Here is a 20038-nt window from a genome sequence, read left to right as displayed (position 1 = left end):
TAATGATAGATTACCTTGAAAACTGGTCAGCAACTTGGGTCAGAACATTCTGCAACAAGTCTTCTTCTTCTAGAAGTAGAAAGAAGGTGATTGTTAAGTTAGAATCCATGAGACTGTTTCACATTTCTAATTATATTCACTTTCCTGGGATTCCTCAATTTGCTTCACAATGAAGTAACTGAGTTTCAGACAATGATGCAGTCTTCTAGAAGCTGGCCCGGGATGGGGTGGGGAAGGAGAGGGATGTTGGGGAGGGAGGGCTGTTGTCACCTGATGACAGTATGGGCTGGATTTTCCTCCTTTGCACAACCTGGAGGATGCACCCAAAGCATTGACCGAATTTGTGCCCATTTTGTCCAAAATTACCCTCAAAGGATAAAGTACCGAGTTCCTCAAGGCACACAAATCACAAATGGAAGAATGCAAAGAATGAACAAAGACCGCTTGCTCAGTCGAGCCCAGCTCTTCGATAGATGATAGACTATCTACCCTGTCATGAACTCGACCCCCAACTAATCTGCTAAGTTCAGTCAGCCAAATACCTCCACTTTGGAATTTAGGAATAAATTAGCAGCTATCTTGTGGAATTGCTCACACTGAATTGAAGGATACACTTTTATTAATATATGATGTTATTAAAAGCTGGCGGGCAGCCATAAAGGCGGGGCTAAAGTGTGGCGAGTCGAAGAGACGTAGCAGTTGGCAGGAAAAAAGACAGAGGCGCAAGGGGAGAGCCAACTGTGTAACAGCCCCGACAAACAAATTTTTATGCAGCACCTGTGGAAGAGCCTGTCACTCTAGAATTGGCCTTTACAGCCACTCCAGGCGTTGCTCCACACACCGCTGACCACCTCCAGGTGCTTACCCATTGTCTCTCGAGATAAGGAGGCCAAAGATAAAAAAGAAAAGGTGATGTGTTAAGAGGTACAGCAAGTGCACACTATGTACTTCCAATATATTATAGATACTCCTGGTTCTCTAAGATCCAGAATATTCTTCAAACTTCATCATCTCTGCTATTGAACCCTAACCTCCTGCCCACATGCTCTCCCATTTTGAGCTCACATGCAATAGACTGCAAGTACCATCAGTAGAGAAACATAAAAGGAGGTTTGTATCTCAAGAGTGGGAAGTATCATTATACTGTAATAGCATCAGCAGATTGTACTGAAGCCCCAGTATAACAATGCTTTTATCACACATAAGAAATAGAAGCAGGAGTACGCCACACCCCGCCCCCACCCCCACCTCCCAACCACCACCTTAAGCCTTCTCCGCTATTCAATAGGATCATGGATGAACTATTATCTTAACTCCACTTTACCTCCCTATTGCCATATCCCTTGATTCCCTTGGTGTCCAAAAATAACTGATCATCCACAGTCATCTGGAGTAGACAATTCCAAATATTCATAACTGAGTGAAGAAATTTCTCTTCATCTCAATCCTAAATGACTCACCCCTTATCCTGACACTATGACCCCTACTTCTGGACTCTCCAGCCTGGGGAACAGTCTCTCAGCATCTAACCTGTTAAGTCTGCTAAGAATTTTATACGTTTCATTGAGGTCACCCCTCATTCTTCTAAATTCTAGAGAATATAGGCCTGTTCTTCTCAATCTCTCTTCAGAGGACAATCCTCACATCCCAGGAATCAATCTAGTGAGAAATATTTAAACCATATAACAGATTTGGCATCAATTCCTAGCAGGTATCCATTAGCAACTTCAAGAGATGCAGCTATTGTTGTACAAGAAGTCAGTACCTGTAAGCTGTCCAGCACTGAGAGGGATCACTCTGTAAGGAGAACTGGAAAGAAATGGAAAGAGGTTAAAAGTCATTTGAGAGATAACTGTTCAGTTGCACTTAACTGACTGAAGTACATAAAATAAATACATGTTTTAAGTGAATAAAGGCTAACTGAGACAGAGTAAACTTCTCTGATCTTCCAGTCTAGATCACCACCGTGAATCAATCATATGCAAAATGAGTCAATCTCCTGAGGCATTGCACACAAAGGGTAGAATTTAGTGAGGCCAGCAAGAGCGGGAATGGAGGCATGAGGGGGTGAGGAGGGGGGCTGGGGCTGCTGAAGAATAAGGATGGATACACTCGCCCAGAAACACAATCCGGATTTTGTCAGTGGCAGGACAGCTCCTAGGCGGCGTTGTTGCCCTGACGCGGTGGGACTGCAATTAAAATTGCTGAACAGCTCATTGCAATACATTTGCATTGAAGTGATTGCAATTCAATACAGGGTTTGGAATTTAGTCAATAGCGGGTATATTGGATCACGTGCCTTCCGATCCCTAGCCATTTAAAGATGGTGGCACCAAGGCAAGGCCTCAGTGCCACTGTGGGAAGGCAGCCATGGCTAGTAGTGGATAGGGGAAGAGGGGGGAAACAGAAGCCATCATCAGCCTAAAGTGCTGGGCATTGTGCACGACTGGCCATAGTGTCAGGTGACAGGGCTCTCTGCAAGAATTGGCACTGAGGGGCATTAGTGCATATTCTGAGGGGAGTAGCAAAGGGAAAGGTGCCAAGGCAAGTTCATCTCTGTAAGACAGCGCTCAGGAGGGCTATTGATTAGTTGGCATGGGTGTCATACACCCCGTCTTTGAGGAACCCTGTGGTGCAATGCAGCTGCTCAGATGGAGGGAATGCCAGGAGGCAGCTGTGTCTGCCCGTGAAGCTCCAAGTGTAGAGCAACAGCAACCAGCCATGTTAAGAAGGGCCTATCTGCATCAGAGTGTGGACACACCTCAGCTACCTCAAAATGTCTGAGCGGTAGTGTCAGTGAAGGCTGCAGCTCTCCATCTCCAGAGAGGCCATCACCGACTTGTACACCATGCTGCAGTACAAGTTGTGACCCATGGGCTTCGGTGGACACCCAATGCCTGTGGCCCTGAAGATAACCGTGGCACTCAACTTTTACGTGTCTGGATATTCCTGCCAGTGGTAGTACTGCAATACTTCCACGAGAGGGAGGGTGTAATTACAGAGTGACAAGTTTACATGGGCAGTTACCATTATAAATGTAGACATAGGAATTTTAATGGAAATATAAAATTATTTTATTTTTATGGTGGGTTCCCAACTCTGATTCATGACCAGAGTGGTTGCTGATGCTTCGGGCAAGTGATTCATTAACGCTCACAAAGCAACATTTTCATTGCCTCCAGGACTTCTTATGTAAAACTGACACACTCAAAACAGCATATCATGCCATAAACAAATCCTATGTTCTCTGTCGATTATCACCTTTTTTCAAAACAGTGCACCAGTGATTCAATAGCTGACTGTAACAAGCACCACTTGACTCTCAAACGGATGTGAAAATAATCAGAAAAGTCAATCATTTATAACTCACTTCAGTAATGTTGTGAACCTGATTCCAAAATGCAGTCAAAAGGGAAAATTCCAGGAGGAACTGGTCTACAAAATGACTCCCATTTGTCCAAAGGTAACTGATTGAAATTCCAGAATAGTGATCTATCTGGACATCTTTCTTACTTATACAGGCCAATTACATTCCACAGAAACAATTTCCATCATTCCTAACAATACTTTTGACTTTGCTTTTCTATTGATAATCCCAAATTTATATATCTTTGTTACTTATTTGGCCACCATTGCAAACCATCGGTTCCTATTTGCCATCAATCTCTTACTGTTTATGGTACCCAACGAAAATTGTGAGGGGTATCAAGATTAACACAAAAGGTTTTTACAATTATATTAGAAGAGAAAGGATGATGTGGCCCCGTTAAACACAGATCCAGGTAATATATTGGTTATTGGAAGGAGTGCAGCACAGTTTTATGAGCATGTTATCAGGGCTCCAACGTTGAAAACTACAAGGAAAGATTACATAATCTAGGCTAGTATTCCTTGAAATATAGAAGGTTAAGGGGTGATTTGATGGAAGTTTTTAAGATTTTGTGAAGAATTGGTTGGATAGATAAAGGGAAACTTCTTCGGCTGCTGGGGGAATCTAGGACATCGGGACACAGCCTTAAAATCAGAGCCAGGTCATTCAGGAGAGAAGTTAGGAAATATTCCTTCGAACAAGGGGTAGTAGACATGTGGAACTTTCTACCACATAAGGCAGTAGATGCTATTTCAATTAATAGTTTTAAATCTGAGATCGATAGATTATTGCTGGACAAGGGTATTACAGAATATGGAGCTAAGGTGGGTGGATGGATTTAGGATACAGATCTGCCATGATCTCATGGAATGGTGGAACATGCTCAAGGGGTTGAAAGATCCACTCCTGTTCCTATCATCCTAACAGCAACAACATTTCTAAAGTATTTCATTGTCTATGACGCATTTTGGGATGTCCTGAAATGTCCTGTAAAAGGTATTATATGAACGCAAGTTGCTTCTTTCCTCTTTCTATTTCAAATCTCTGTTAATGTTGAAATCATTTTTTTGACTCTTCCTTGAACCCTCTGCAATATATCAATGTCCTTTTAAAGATATGGCCCTAAACATTCAGCTACACAGCACATATTTTTTGGGCACTAAATAGCCTCCTAAGCCTCTAATGTGGCGAGCAGTAAGCACACACTCATTGTGAACAGGAAGTGTATCGCCCGCCATATTGATAAGGGGAGTTCAAAACGGTGTGTTTAAAATTAAACCCTCTTACCAGGTGAAGATAGTAACAGACCCCGAGACATATTTCTCACCTGGTCATAACACTTCCCATCGATGAAGTCTGCTCTATATTAGAAACATTTCTGATTGACTTCAACTATAAACTGAGGAAATGGGATGGAGAAACTATCAAGCATGTACCTTAGTTATAACACTGCCTTGCCACAATATTGATTCTCCTCAACTGGTTTTACCGTGTAATGTTTATGACACTCTAGCATCACTTTGGGCCAAACCTTTATGTAAAAGTTCAAACATTCTTACCTTAGCGAATTAGTTGGCATAGTAGGGTCTATGGATATAATGGCATTGTTTTGATCCATGAGCATAATCAAGGTGTTCCTAAATAACAAGACAATAGAGAGAGACAGGCTCTTCATTAACAGATCATATACACATTTGCTCAACTTGTTGGACTGATTTTCCAAGTTTGCACTGCCAATGGGAACTCTGTGTAAAGTGAGAAATCGCCAGCACTCTGCTCGTGATTTGTCATATGGGTAAAAACATTCTAGGCTTTGTATCCAAGATTCTCCAATACCAACAGCTAATGGTTACAACATTACAACAGTGACTACACTTCCAATGCACGTCATTGGCTGTAAAGTGCCTTGGGGCATAAAAATGTTGTGAAAGGCGCTATAAAAATTAAATTTCTTTTTCATTTTTCTCAGAATTATGCCAGTTAACTCAAAAATTACGGTCTATGTGTGCAATGAAGGAATTAGCATATGTTTAAATTGTTGCTTATCGCGTGACAGGGAACACAATACTCACCCTCTGTTTTCCATTTAAATGATGGCATAAACCGGTTTAAAACAAATCAAGTAATGACTTTAGCACGAATGAATTTCGTTCAACTGAGTTAAGTAATATCATCATTGCATTTCCAACTGAGTGTAATAGTTGATTTTTCTCACTGACCTGGTGAGCCCAACAGCTGTACATAGCAGCTCTTTAATGTCACTGGGGCTGCAGAATCTGCTGAACATCACCTGCAAACAAGGGAGAGTGTTACAGTTCAGTTAGAGCCATAGAATAAATGACAGGAAACGGGGCATGAAAAGCATTTCCTGCCCCTCTACCAGCTCCCACCCCACCCCTGCTGAGATGAATTCTAAGTGCAACTTGTGAAATGCCTTTTAATGCCTTCGCTGGTAAATTCTCAACCCAGTGTGATACTGAACCATACAGACCAACTACTGCTCTGTGCTGAGCTAGATGATTTCAGTTTCAATGGTAGATCAGGTGTTACAATTCATTGGATATGATCATTAGGAACAGGAGTAGGCCATTCAGCCCCTTGAGCCTGCTCCACCATTTAATTAGATCACAGCAGTTCTTCACATCAACACCATTTATTACATATTTCTTGCTTTGTTTACCTAACAAAACTCTCATCGTAATTAATCTTGAAGGTTCCATCAGCCAAGGCCTTTTGAGGGAGAGATTTCCAGATTTCTACTCCACCTTGTGTGAAAATGTGCTTCCTGATTTCACTCCTGAATGGCCTTGCTTTAATTTTAAGTTTATGCCCCCTTGTTCACCCATAAAGAACAAAGAATTTTTTTTTTTACAAGCACAGGAACAGGCCCTTCGGCCCTCCAAGCCTGCGCCGATCCAGATCCTCTATCTAAACATGTCGCCTATTTTCTAAGGGTCTGTATCTCTTTGCTTTCTGCCCATTCATGTATCTGTCTAGATACATAAGCGGAAATAGTTTCTCTGGCAGGACTTTTATCAGTTCGGGAGGGCAGGAATGGGGATGGGCAGTCGCTTAAACCCGCCCCTGGGTTCAGCGTGCTGCTTTTCCAACGAAAAACCGGCATACTGTGATTTCAAATGGTAGCATCGGGAGCAGGAAGAGGTAAACCACCTGCTCTATGCAGAGGGCCACTTAAACCCATTAACGAGCTTATTGTCTGCTCAGTAAAGGGCCAGTTTTGTATTTTGTTTCTAAGATGCGGATTTGACGCACCATCAGAACCATGACATGGAAGAGGAGATGGTGACACAGCGGGGAGTGAACTAGAAGGACGGGATCAAAGCAAGAGGCAGCATTAAAGAGGGAAGGTTCAAAAAAGGCCCTCATTCACAGCAAACTAGATGTAGTCAATGAGAAGAATTATCGTTCACATCTCTGCACTCTTGACAAGGTAGTGGGGTCGGGATGGCGGGGGGATGGGAGTGGTGTGGAGGAGGGAGGGACGGGTCCTTCTGCTGTCGGGTCTCACAGAGTCATGACGGGTGGGGGTGGGGGTGGGTGAGGTTCATGAAGACACCACATTCTTTTGCTAACAAAGGAAAGGCATCAGGGGAAATGGGATCAAGCTTCTCCGAGCTTGCTCCAACTAGCGATGGGGAGAAGCATCTGCCGAACAGAGGCAAATTCCCGGGCAATGGAGGGGAAGGGATGAGGAAGGAGGGACAGGAAGGCTCTAGACACTCCAACTTACACAACCTTCACCAGCACACTCCATCTCTCTGCCAACCCTCACTTGTCATTCTCCATTTCATGTTGGTGAAATGCAGGAAACACACAAGTCAGCCTTAGTGCAGCAACCTTCCCAGAGCTTTATTACTGAACATTTCACTATTATTTACATCAGAAACACCCAAGTGACTCACAAAGTGACATTACCAGTGCTCACAGCCACTCCTACGAGGTGCTCCCCCTGTGGCTAAGAATGTGTTGGGGGCAGACTGCTCGCTCGTGTCTGTCTGGGCCTGAGATATCTGTAGTGGCTGGCCTCGGTGTGGAGCTGCGAGGGAAGGAGGAACCTCCAAAGGCTGGTGCACTGGCAGCACAGCAGGGGCAGCTTCTGTCAGGACGTGACTCCACAGATGCTTCACCTGTCGGAGGGGCCATCGGTGGGGGCGGATGAGAATGATAGTGCCCTGTGAGGGGGTGACCCCCTCATCACCACCCGTCACCTCTTCAGCCCTTTCACGGTGTCCTTGATTGCTGGAGGGGACCACCAGCTGGGGCGCAGCTGGCATCCACTCCATGCTTCGTTGCGCCATTTGCGCCACTCACCAGTCAGTGCTATTGACAGTGGCATGCATTCCGAGCATGTCAGTGCGCTGTTCCTGCATTCACTCTGGTGATGTCGCATATGTCGCTCAATGAGTTTAACCATTCTCTCATGGAAGAGCCCATGTGCTCAAAGCACTGAGGCATTGTGGAGCACATGACTCAGGTAACTGACATGTGACTACACATCTCACGCTGGTTCTCCAGGTAAAGCCAACTGTTTCTTGACTCCTGAGGTACTGCACCTCCACCCTGCCGAGCAGGGCTGCACCTGACTTTGATCCTCCAAGGGATCAACTCTGCCTCCTCCGAATCCTCCAGCTCTGAAGGGAGATGTGCTTCACTCTGTGCCACCCTCTCTAATAGAGCATGAGGACACAGAGATGCGAGTATCTGTGCTGGCGGAGGGTACACATGAAAGATGTGATGCTGCAAGCTCCAAGGTGTCATCCTCCTCTGGCTCCTCAGAGCTTGGTGTGTTTGTCTGGCCTCTTGTACCTCTGCAGCTGGCCCTGTGGGAGACATAAGAGAAGATGGTTATGAGAGATTGGGCAGCCATCAGAATCTTATGCTGCTAAAAACAATGAAATGACAGCTTAGGCATTGACAGATCATTGCATGGGGAGCATTGCCATGCAGCCCCTGAATCTGGAGATGTTGAGATATTTTCACCGTGTCTGTGGTGGACCCCTATTTCTCCATCCCCAGTGTCCCTGTGTCTTGACATTCTGGCCAGGTTAAGGGCCAGCTCCTCAAATTGTGTCAGCAATACTATCTGTGGCAGCCCACCTTCCAGGATTGTCCTCGCACTATCTATGGCGTTCAATTCCCTTTTGGCCTGCAAGGTGAAGAAAGATGCAATTAGGACAATGCCTCTCTCCCGCACCATTCACAACTTTTCAATTGCATACGCTACTGCAGTCTGCACCCCAGCCTCCTGTCCAGCAGTACCAGGGTTCTGACCTATGCTTATGGATAATCAGGGCTACTGAGGACACATCTCTCCCATGGTCAGGAGAACTCTACGCACCCTCAGGATTCCCCTTTCTTTTGCACTCTGGTGACTGATGACCAGGAGGCATGCCATCTGGGTCTATCTTTGGACTCACCTTTTCAGATCTGAGAAGGTCATTGAAAAGCTTCCAGCGCTGAACTCAGTTCCTCCTCACCACTCCTCTGCTGCTGACTTTGTGTGCCACCTCCAGCCATGCCCTTTGCAGGCTTTCTGTTACCACTGGCAGGGCACAGGATTTTCCTTCTCTCAGTCACTGCTTCCAATGAGGTGTCCAAAAACGGGGCTACCCTGGCATGGGTGGGATGGTTGGGGTGGGGGGGGGTGGGGGTGGCAGTGGTGCTCCTTTCCCAATGCCCTTTGCTCTTCACCTTCCTTCATCTCTTGGGCTCTTGGGTGAACGACCCGCCCTTTAAATTGGGCCTGTCCCTGTCTAAGTCACGCCTCCCTCTCACATCCACCACTGCTAATTGGGCGGCAAACGCGACTCCAGGCCAATTACCTCCTTTGCATAATATAATTGCAATGCATATGAATTGCCAATGCGGCATGGGGTCGTGTGGTGACCGCGATGTCAGGGTCCTGACTCCGGAATGTAGATCCCACCCTCTGTCTGTACCTGAAAATCCTTTTAACATGTTAAACACCTTGATCAGTTCACTTCTTAATCTCCTGTTCTCAAGAAAATACAAACTAAGTTTATTCTACTTGGCCCGATGTTTTAACTCTCTAACCACCAGTCATTCTGGTTGCTTCAGCAACTCTAAGCTAGGGGAGTGAAAGATCAGCCATCGTTCCTACTACTCCCAACAGTCAGGAAAGTTCCCATGTGCAGATGCTGGGATTGGCCTTGGCTTTTATGCCCTCATGGTAAAGCAGCCTGGTCTCATGTGTAGTAACACCATTTGAATGAGGTATCAGAGGGCAGTTCATGCCAGTCCAACTGTGCCCCAGCAAAAGACAGCAACTTCAGGATAAAGGAGGAAAATCATAACACAAAGATGATTTTGCTTCACATCCTTTACTTAATCTGCTCTAAACTGACCAGTTGACAAGTAAAATGTATAAGAACATAAGAAATAGGAACAGGAGGAGCCATTCAGCCCTTTGAGCCTGCTCCTCCATTCAATATGATCATGGCTGATCTTCTACTTCAACTCCACTTTCCCACATAATTCCCATATCCTTTAATTCCCTTCTATCAATCCCTTTCTTGAATGTGGACAAAGACTGAGCATCCACAGCCCTCTGTGGGACAGAATTCCAAAGATCTACAACTCTGAGTGAAGAAATTTCTCCTCATATCAGTCTTAAATGGCTGACACCTTATTTTGAGACTGCGACCCTAATTTATGACTCCCCAACCAGAAGAAATATCCTCCCAGCACCTACCCTATCAAGCCCCTTAAAAATGTGATGTTTCATTGAAATCATCTCTCATTCTTCTAAATTCCAGGGATTGTAGGCCCAGTCTACTTGATCTCTCATCATAGTATAATCTCCTCATCCCAGACTAGCTGTAGCTAGTCAACCAAAAAATGACCCATTTATTGCTACTCCGTTTTCTGTCCATTAACCAGTCCTCAATCCATGCCAATATATTACCCGTAATACCATGAGCCCTAATTTTGTGTAATAACCTCTTTTGTGGCACCTTATAAAATGCTTATTGAAAATCTAAATATACTACATCCATTAGTTCCCCCTTATCTACCCTGCTAGTTACCACCTCAAAAAACTAATAGATTTATCAAACATGATTTTCCTTTCATATGTCCGTGTTGACTCTGCCTATTCATATGATTCCCCAAGTACCCTGTTACCACATCCCTTACAATAGATTCTAGCATTTTTCCTATTACTGATGTCAGAGGCTAACTGGCCTATAGTTTCCTGCTTTCTCTGTCCCTCCTTTCTTGAGTAGTGGTTACATTTTCTATCTTCCAGTCCATGAAGACTGTTCTCGAATCTAGGTACTTTTAAAAATAAAAACCAATGCATCCACTATCTCTGTAGCAACCTCTTTTAGAACCCTAGGATGCAGCTACCACCAGGTCCAGGGGATTTGTCGACTTTAAGTCCCATTAATTTCTCTAATACTATCTGTTTACTAATAATAATATCCCTAAATTCTTCATTTTCACCGTGCATTTACAGGCTGACATCTTTCAAGTTTGGTGGAAGTGAAAGCAAGGCAGCAAGCATTTTGTTTCTATGTTATAGTAATGATGTTATTTACCCCCCTCCACCCCCCCACCCCCACCCCCAACATGATTTAAGCTGACACTTGCATCTATGTTAATGAACCTCTTCATAACTTTAAAGAATTCGACCAGGTCTCAGCCTTCTCTTTTCTGGAGAAAAAAGCCTCAGCTTTTTTCCCCAAAAATATACTTTATTCATAAAATGTGTAAAATATATTACAAAACAATTCAAGTTGGACATTTCATAAAGTGCAATACAGATCAGTTTCTTTCAATACTGTACATGAGGTGCCTCACTACCCTTGCCATTTCAAGTTATATTAGCAATGTATATTTGCATTACATACCAAAAAACATTCTCTGGTGCGTACAGCCCAAGGAGTTTTACACAGATCTAGCCCCTCAGTATACTATGAAAAAGCCCCAATTTTTTAGTCTCCTGATAAGTATAACCTTTCAGTTCTGGTAGTATCCTTGTAAATCTTTGTTGCACCTGCTCCAGTGGCTCTAAATCCTTTTTGTGAATGGAGCAAAGCACTCTAAGTGTGGTCTAACCAAGGTTCTATATAAGTTTAACATAACTTCTCTGCTTTTGAATTCTTTTCCTCTAGAAATAAACCCTGAGATTTGTTTGCATTTCTTACAGCATTGGTAACCTGGGTTGCTACTTTTCATGATTTGTGTACCTGTACCCCTAGATCCCTTTACTCCTCTACCCTATTTAGGCACTTCTTTTCCAAGGTCACAGCACCGTACCTTGTGAAACACCAATTTCCATCTTCTGCTGGTCTGAGTTACTATCTTTAACCCTTATTCTGTTTTCTTTTTTGTAGTCAACTTGCTAACCATTCTGCTATTTGTCCCCTGACTTTAAAGGCCTGCTCGGGTCTGCAAATGAGATCTGACACGAGCCCGACAGAACCCCATTTGACCCCAAGCTCAACCCGGCCCGAGTCCTTCCATCTTTTCCCGCGCCCGACCCGACCCAACCCAACCCAACCATCAGTTAACCTACCGTCCGTTTTTCACTTTGTTCCTTACCTGCACAAGCTTAAAATAATTGTAACAAAACCACCTTTAAAGACCAAAAAGTAAATTAGCATTAAAGTCACTTACCCGAGGTGGTGATAGAGTGTGTCTGATCCGGCCCGACCCGACCTGAGCCCGAATGCCGGAACCGGAAGTACGACCCAACCCCGACACATGTAATCGGGTCCCGTCGAGTTCGGGTTCCGAGAGCAGGCCTTTACCTGACTCCACATCCTGTAACCTTAGTCATGAGTCTATGTGGTTCTTTAGCGAAGGCCTTTTGAAATCCAAGTATATCACATCCACTGCATTATCCTGTCTACTCTGTTACTTCTTCAAATAATTCAATAAGATTGGTCAAGCACAACCTTTCCTTTTCCCTTTTAAAATATATGCTGACTATCCTTTATTATATTTTTGGTTTCTAGATTTTTAAAATTACATCTTTGAGTAAAGATTCCATTATCTTCCCTCCCACTGACATTAAGCCTACTGGTCTACTATTCTAGATTTGTTCTATCTCCCTTTTTAAATATAAGAACAACATTAGCTGCCTGCCAGTCCTCTGGCACTATTTCCCTTTCTATTAATAGTGCCTTTGCTATCCCTTACCCGCCTTCTTTTAGTATGTGTGGAAGCAATCCATCAGAACCAGGGTTTTGTTCTCTCTAAATTTGACTGTTTTATCAATTATCTCCCCTTTCTATCTTAAATATTATAAAGAAGTCTTTAATTCACTAGTAGCCACCAGCAATTTGTTAACTTTGCTGCTGTCAAGATTATGACTGAATTGACACTAGAGCAATGTTACATTGAGTTTTTCCAGGTAAAACCAGCACCTGGTGTACTCCTGAGCCTTGCAGTCCAGAAGGTCCCAGCTTTGATCCCTTGAATGTGCTTTATTTAACCAATTACAGCAAGGGCAATAGCAAAGGTGCTGCAATCAGTTCCAGACAGGATTGCTGCTCCTTATGGCTGTCTAGTTATTGTCGCTGGGTAGTATTTCTGAGTCGATGTTGGATGAGGACAGGATCAAGCCCAATTGCATTGCCCTCTAAGGTTGGAGAGCTTGAAAATGCTCGCTGCCTAGGTTTGTGTTCGAAGATTGTTCTCTTGACAAAGAAACTAGAGCACAACCCGTATCCATGGAATCATCACTCGTGCCTCAATATGACTCATAGAATCGTTGAATCTTACAGCACAGAAGGAGGTCATTCACACCATCGTTAATTTGCCTGATCATTGAAAGAGCTGTGCAATTAGTCCCACTTCGTTGCTCTTTCCACATAGCCCTGCAGATTTTTCTTTTTCAATTATTAAGCCAATTCTCTTTTGAAAGTTATTATTGAATCTGCTTTCACCTTTGCAGGTAGTACATTCCGGATCATAACAACTTGCTGCATAATAAGAATTTCTCATCGTCTCACCTCTGGTTATTTTGCCAATTATCTTAAATCTGTGTCCCTTAGTTATCAAGCTTCTTACCAGTGGAAATAATATGTCCCTATCTCCTCTGTCAAAATCCTTCATCATTTTGAATACCTCTATTAAAATTTCTCTTAGGGCCCTTTGCTCTAAGGAGACCAATCCCAGCTTCTCTAATCTCTCCAAATAACTGAAGTCCCTTATCCCTCATACCATTCCAGTAAATTTCCTCTGAACCCTCTGCAAGGCCTTAACATGTTTCCTAAAGTGTGGTGCCCGGAATGGGACACAGCACCCTAGCTGAGGTCTAACGAGTGATTTATAAAGATTTAGCGTAGCTTCCGTCATTTTGTACTCTATGCCTCTATTTGAAAAGCTCAGGATACTGTATGCTTTATCAACTTGTCCTGCCAGCTTCAAAGATTTGTATATTTGAATTCTGAGATCTTTTTGTTCCTGCAATTCCTTTAAAATTGTACTATTTAGTTTATAATGCCTCTCTTCCTTCCAAAATGTATCACTTCACACTTTTCTGCATTAAATTTCATCTGCCATGTGTTTTCCCATTTCACCAGTCTGACTGTATCCTCTTGAAGTCTGTTACCATCCTCATTGCTTACAACATTTTCGAGTTTTGTGTTATCTGCATACTTTGAAATTATGCTTTGTATACCCAAGTACAGGTCATTAATACCTTTCAAAAAGAGCAATGTCCTATTAACCCTTGGGGTCATTACTCTACACTTCCCTCCAGTCTGATAAACAATGGTTAACTGTTACACTCCGTTTTCTGTCTTTTAGCCTATTTAGTATCCACGTAGTCACTGCCCCTTGAATCCCACGACTTCAATTTTGCTAACATTCTGTGGCTCTTTGAAGTCCATAAACACATCAACTGCACTGCCCTCATCAACCCTTTCCACTACTTCAAAGAACTCAGTTTGTCAGACAGGATAAACTTGCCTTTCACAAATCTATGTTGGCTGTCATTAATTAACCCATTAATTGAGTCCTGGATTATGGTCTCTTGATGTTCCCACCACCGAAGTCTGGCTGACTGGTCTGTAGTTAACATGTTTATCCCGCTTCTTTTATTGCAATGCTGGCATCCTCTGACCTCACTCCCATATCCAAGGATGATTGAAAGATTGTGGTCTGAGCCTCTGCTATTTCCACCCTTCCCTCAGCAATCTAAAATAATCCTGGGTGACTTATCTATTTTGAATTATGGCAAACAATTAAGTACTTTGTCTTTATCTATTATTATCCCATCCAATTGCTCTACCTCCTCCTGCTTTAAATGACATTGGCCGCATCCTCTTCTTTTGTGAAGACAAATGCAAAGTACTCATTTAGTACCTTAGCCATTCATCTGCCTCCAGAAGATCTCCTTGTTGAATGCTAATAGGTCCCACCCTTCCTTGACTATTCTTGTACGCTTTCGTCTGCTTTGCCTTTCTCCTCTGTCTGATCCCTCCTCTTTATTCTGTTCATCTCTCTGTCGTTATGGACCTTGTTACTGCTCTCTGATGCTTCATCCTCGTTCTCTTCCCTATGTCAAATTAGTTTAAACCCTCCCTTCACAGGTCTAGTTAACCTCCCCTTGAGGACATTGGCATATCTCTGTTCAGATGCAACCATTCACCTCGTACAGGTTCCTCTTGCCCCAGAACTGGTCCCAATGCCCCAGGAATCTGAAGACCTCCCTCCTGCACCATTTCTCCAGCCACACATTAATGGGCTTTATCTTGCTGTTCCTATACCCACTAGCACACGAAGTTAGGAATAGTCAGAGATTACCAATTTTGAGTCCTCCATAGTTACTGAAACTCTGTCTGAAGGACCTCAACACTTTCCTATGCCACAGTTCCAAAGTGGACCACAACCTCTAGCTGTTTCCCCTTTGCCCTGCAGAATGTTCTGCACTTATTCCGTGACATCCTTTACCCAAACACCAGGGAAGCAAGACAACATGCGAGATTCACATTGGGCCAGTTGCAGAAACATCTGCCTATCTCCTTGGCTATTGAATCCTGTATACCAACTGCATTTTCACACTTTGCTGTCTCCAGTGTCTTGGATTTGCCCTAGACTGCACTCCCCCAAGGTGTTGTACTGAAATCCACTGTGCGAGGGCCACAATCCCAGAAGATTATTCAACTGATTGCTTTTTCTTTTTCTTACCATGCCGGATGATCACCCACTTACGCTGCTCAGGAACTCTCTGCGGGTGTGGCGTGACCTGGAACATGTGGTCCACGAAACTGTTGGCCTCCTGGATGACCCAGCTACTCCTTGAGTACAGTGGCGCAGTGGTTAGCACTGCAGCCTCACAGCTCCAGTGACCCGAGTTCAATTCTGGGTACTGCCTGTGTGGAGTTTGCAAGTTCTCCCTGTGTCTGCATGGGTTTCCTCCGGGTGCTCCGGTTTCCTCCCACATGCCAAAGACTTTCAGGTTGATAGGTAAATTGGCCATTATAAATTGCCCCTAGTATAGGTAGGTGGTAGGGAAATATAGGGACAGGTGGGGATGTGGTGGGAATATGGGATTAGTGTAGGATTAGTATAAATGGGTGGTTGATGGTCAGCACAGACTCGGTGGGCTGAAGGGCCTATTTCAGTGCTGTATCTCTAAACTAAACTAAACTAAAACTAACCCTGAGTTAAAGTTTAAGCAGCCAGCGGCACTTCCTCCATATGTAGTCATTTAGGACACACAAAGTATCTTGGAATTTCCATATGGCACAGGATGTGCAGACAACAGATCTCGTTGTCCAATCATTTACTTAAATTGCAGCCTGTTTACTTAAAGTTGATAGTTTACACATCTTAATATAAATCTTGCCTCAACATGATCCCTGCCTCAATATGAAACTCACCTCACATTATTATGAATCATGCCTCAGTATGAATCGTGCCTCAATCGCTCCTCATTATGACTCAAATACAAATCTCACATAAAAATAAATAGCACCTCAATATAAATCTCACATAAGTATGAATTTTGCTGCAGTATGAATCGCACGTCAAAACCAATCACCACTTACAGAAGAGGGGAGAAAAATAACAGAAAACAATGAAAAGAGAAATGTTACCTTGTGTGGAATGCTGTCTTTCTGTAGGTAGATAACCTTTGGTACATAGGCAGAGGAGGAGGCTGATCCCATTTCCTGGTGACTGGGTGCAAAGGAGGTGAGGAGTACGGCACACCGGAGCTGGAGATGAGACCAGGACTGCTATTTCCAGCTCTGTTCCCTTTGCTATCACAGCCTGTTCTGTGACCTGGGAAACTCAAGCAGGTGCAACTGAAATGCAGAAGCCTGAAAGGCAGGGATTTGAAGATGTTTGTCCACTATCAACCAATCTGTCCCCAGCTGGGTGTCGTTGCCTTGGCAAACCAAGCGATTCCAACTGATGACACAAGCAGCCGTTAACCATGTCTTGAAATTCCCCTCACCATGAGTACAATTAATTACTTGGCTCATTCGGGACCGGCCAAATTAAGAAAATGCCATTTAAAAAAAGCTGATTGAAACTAGGAGGGGATTCAAAAAATATTCTCAGCAGGGCTTTCATTCATTGTCTCATGAAGTGACTTGTCCTATTTTTATTCGGAGTTGTTAGATTTTATAAGGAGCTGAAGTGTTGGGTTAGAGACCCAGTTTGTAAAGGCAAGAGGTGAAATGAGATCGTTCAGGATATGCCACAGACCAGATCTGCTTTTGATCATTTATTCTGCCTTCCTCTGTTTGTTTCCCTCCTTACTTTAAGGAAATGACTCACACTTGGGTATAGTTCCACAGGAGCTATATTTGATGTATCGCCCAAGTGGCCATTTGTATTGTGCAAGCTTGTACATTATGTCATTAAAAGCTATTTGACTGTAGGGGGCTTCGTAGCACACTCTAATTTTTGTTCATGCTAGCTATCCACACATGTCCACTTCCAGCAGGTGTCATTGGACACTAATCGGGAGCAGCAGCCCTGCCTGAGGTTTCCTTCACTAGTTGATAATGCTGAGGTCAATTGTTGTCGCAGTTCATGCAAGGTGTTAGTTTTGGCTCAGTGTTAGCATTCTCACCTCTGAATCAGAAGGATGCAGGTTCAAGTCTCACTCCAAAGTCTTGTGCACATAATCCAGTGTAGTAGTGAGGGTGAGACATTAAACAAGGACCTGTCTGCTCTCTTAGGTGGATATAGAAGACCCCATGGCACTATTGAAAGAAGAACAGAGGAGTTCTCCCTGGTGTCCTGGCCAATATTTATCCCTCAACCAAGATCACGAAAACAGATTATCTGGTCATTATCACATTGCTGTCTTTGGGATCTTGCTTTGTGCAAATTCGCTGCTGCATTTCCTACATTTACAACAGTGACTATACTTCAAAATTATTTAATTGCCTGTGAAGTGCTTTGGGATGTCCTGAGTTTGTGAACGGCACTATATAATGTAAGCCTTTCCTTTATGAACTAACTCTGGACACCGGGGATTCAACCTGGGACCTTCCTGGCGTGTATGGCTCAGGATTCCACTATACCGAGAGATGATACTATCTCCTATCTCCTCTCGAGCAAGGCAACCTGCATTTCCTTGACAGCCAGGAAGAAATAGGGAACTCACCTGAGTCCACTGCCTCAGGTCATCTGCCACTGAAATCCTCATCCATGCTTTTGTTACCTGGGGACTAGTTCATTCCAACACTCTCCTGACCGGCCTCCCAACTTCTACTCTCTGTAAACTTGAGCTCATCCAAAACTCTGCTGCCCGTTTCTGAACCTGGTACATCATCCAGTGCAATAAGCATCAGGTCACGCGGTAGGGGAGTGAGAAGAAATTTTAACTTAACCTGCCTAGCGGGCTTCTTATTTTATCTTCATTGACCTTGAATGAATCAGGGAAGGAATGGGGAGCAGGGTGTAATATGGGCAGTTGATCCCATCTCCTCAGTTTCCTGTCTAGGGGTGGGGGGTGTTAGGCTAAAGAGACTCTCTCAGTCAGTCACTGTTCACTAATCTTCCATTAATCTCTCATTAACCCATTAAAGTTGGTGCTGGACAAACAGCTGCCATCTTTGCTGCAGCAACATCAACAAAGCCAGGTTTACTATTAATCCCCCTAGGCCAAGAAGGGAGGGGCAGCTGATTGAAAATAGTCACAAATGCATCTCAGATATTTAAGGCTAGACCTTTCACTTCACTGTGCCCAAGGATTCAATGTTGCACAATGTTCCTATGGCAATCCTCACCCCCCCCCCCCCCTCCCCCCACACCCCCTCAACAGCTCCATGGATTTCCTGGGCTTTCCCACCTGACCTAACTGGGTCCGCTCCTGTCGAAGCACATTTTAATGATGCAGGATCAACATTCCCAGGCCGTCACCCTCATCACATGTTGCTCTAGATGCAGTCATTCAGGACAGGGATGGAGAGCTTGCCCCCGGGACTGTGGACTGTAGGGTCTGCAAGGGTCCTTGGGCAGGCTGAAAAATAAGCAGGAAAGTGTTTTTTTTTACAATTACATTCCTCCCAAGACAATCTAATTGAGAACAACAGTCATAAGGAAAGCAGCCAGGAATGCAGCTACAGGATTCTCAGGCCTGCAGCTATGCTCCATATTCCTGTCCAGATTTCCTGACAAGACTCAGCCAGTGGTCAGGCTTGTCTCTGGAGTGCACCTGGGCCATTTAAATACGAACATACAAAAATGACAGGCAGGAAAAGACCAATTGCTCCATCAAGCCTGCCCTACACTAAGTTGGCTGGGGCACCATGACTGGACACTTGTTTCTCCCACCCTCCGCAGTCATGTAAATGGTCTGAAACAGTAAATTTGGGCTGTCCTGCTTAGAACCATTGACAGTTAGAGCACATGATGGTGAAATTTGAATTAAATTAATTTGGAATTAAAAAGCTGGTCTAATGGTGACCATGAAACCATTGCCGATTGTTATAAAAACTTATCTGGTTCACTAATGTCCTTTAGGGAAGGAAATCTGCTATCCTTAACTGGTCTGGCCTACAAGTGACTCCAGATCCACAGCAATGTGGTTGACTCTTAAAATGCCCTCTGAAATGTTTCAATTCAAGGACAATTAGGGATGGGCAATAAACGCTGGCCCAACCAGAGACTCCCACATCCCGCAAACAAAAAAAAACTTAAGGAAGTCAGCTGGCCCATTGATCCTGGGCCAGGCACTATGTTGGAATAATCCAATAATCGCTAATCCCGCTGCCCTGATTTCTACCCAGATCTGTATCTTTCGCTGCTTCAAATATTCATTCAGATTTCCCTAAAAAGATACAATGATGTCTGCCTTAACCACTCACTGAGGCAAAAGCATTCCATATGATAACTACCTTTTCTGTTAAGAAGTTTCTTCAAAAATCTCTCCTCACTCTCAATAACAATTTTAAATTGATAACTTTGCATCGTTGGCTCCCTGACCGGAGGAAATTGTTGTTCCCTATTCATTCTATCAAAACTCTTCATAATTTTAAAATTCTTCACTAAATCTCCTCTTCTCTGCTTCTGGTATCTTATGTCTCTCCTCATAACTATAGTTTCCCATCTCTGGCCATTCATCAAAAGGGAATTGAATATTTATCTGGAGAAAACATTTTCAGGGCTATGGGGAAAGGGTGGGGAAGTGGGACTAGCTGAGTTGCTCTT

The 20038-nt window shown here is 43.8% G+C and overlaps 1 protein-coding gene across 1 annotated transcript in view; it reads right to left on the bottom strand.

The window, feature by feature from the left end:
• The window catches only part of LOC137381615 (high affinity cGMP-specific 3',5'-cyclic phosphodiesterase 9A-like), a 64718-nt gene extending 48182 nt beyond the window's left edge, over window positions 1-16536 (bottom strand). Inside the window, exons 1-5 of the mRNA XM_068054322.1 lie at window positions 16465-16536; window positions 5590-5660; window positions 4930-5007; window positions 1766-1809; window positions 15-69 (exon numbers count right to left, since the gene is read on the bottom strand). Of these exons, the coding sequence (XP_067910423.1) occupies window positions 15-69; window positions 1766-1809; window positions 4930-5007; window positions 5590-5660; window positions 16465-16536 (320 nt within the window). The remainder of the gene's footprint in view (window positions 1-14; window positions 70-1765; window positions 1810-4929; window positions 5008-5589; window positions 5661-16464) is intronic.
• Between the last annotated feature and the right edge of the window lie 3502 nt (window positions 16537-20038).

Source organism: Heterodontus francisci, chromosome 22 (assembly GCF_036365525.1).
Source record: "Heterodontus francisci isolate sHetFra1 chromosome 22, sHetFra1.hap1, whole genome shotgun sequence".
Lineage (NCBI taxonomy): Eukaryota > Metazoa > Chordata > Chondrichthyes > Heterodontiformes > Heterodontidae > Heterodontus > Heterodontus francisci.
This window is presented reverse-complemented; position numbering and strand designations above follow the sequence as displayed.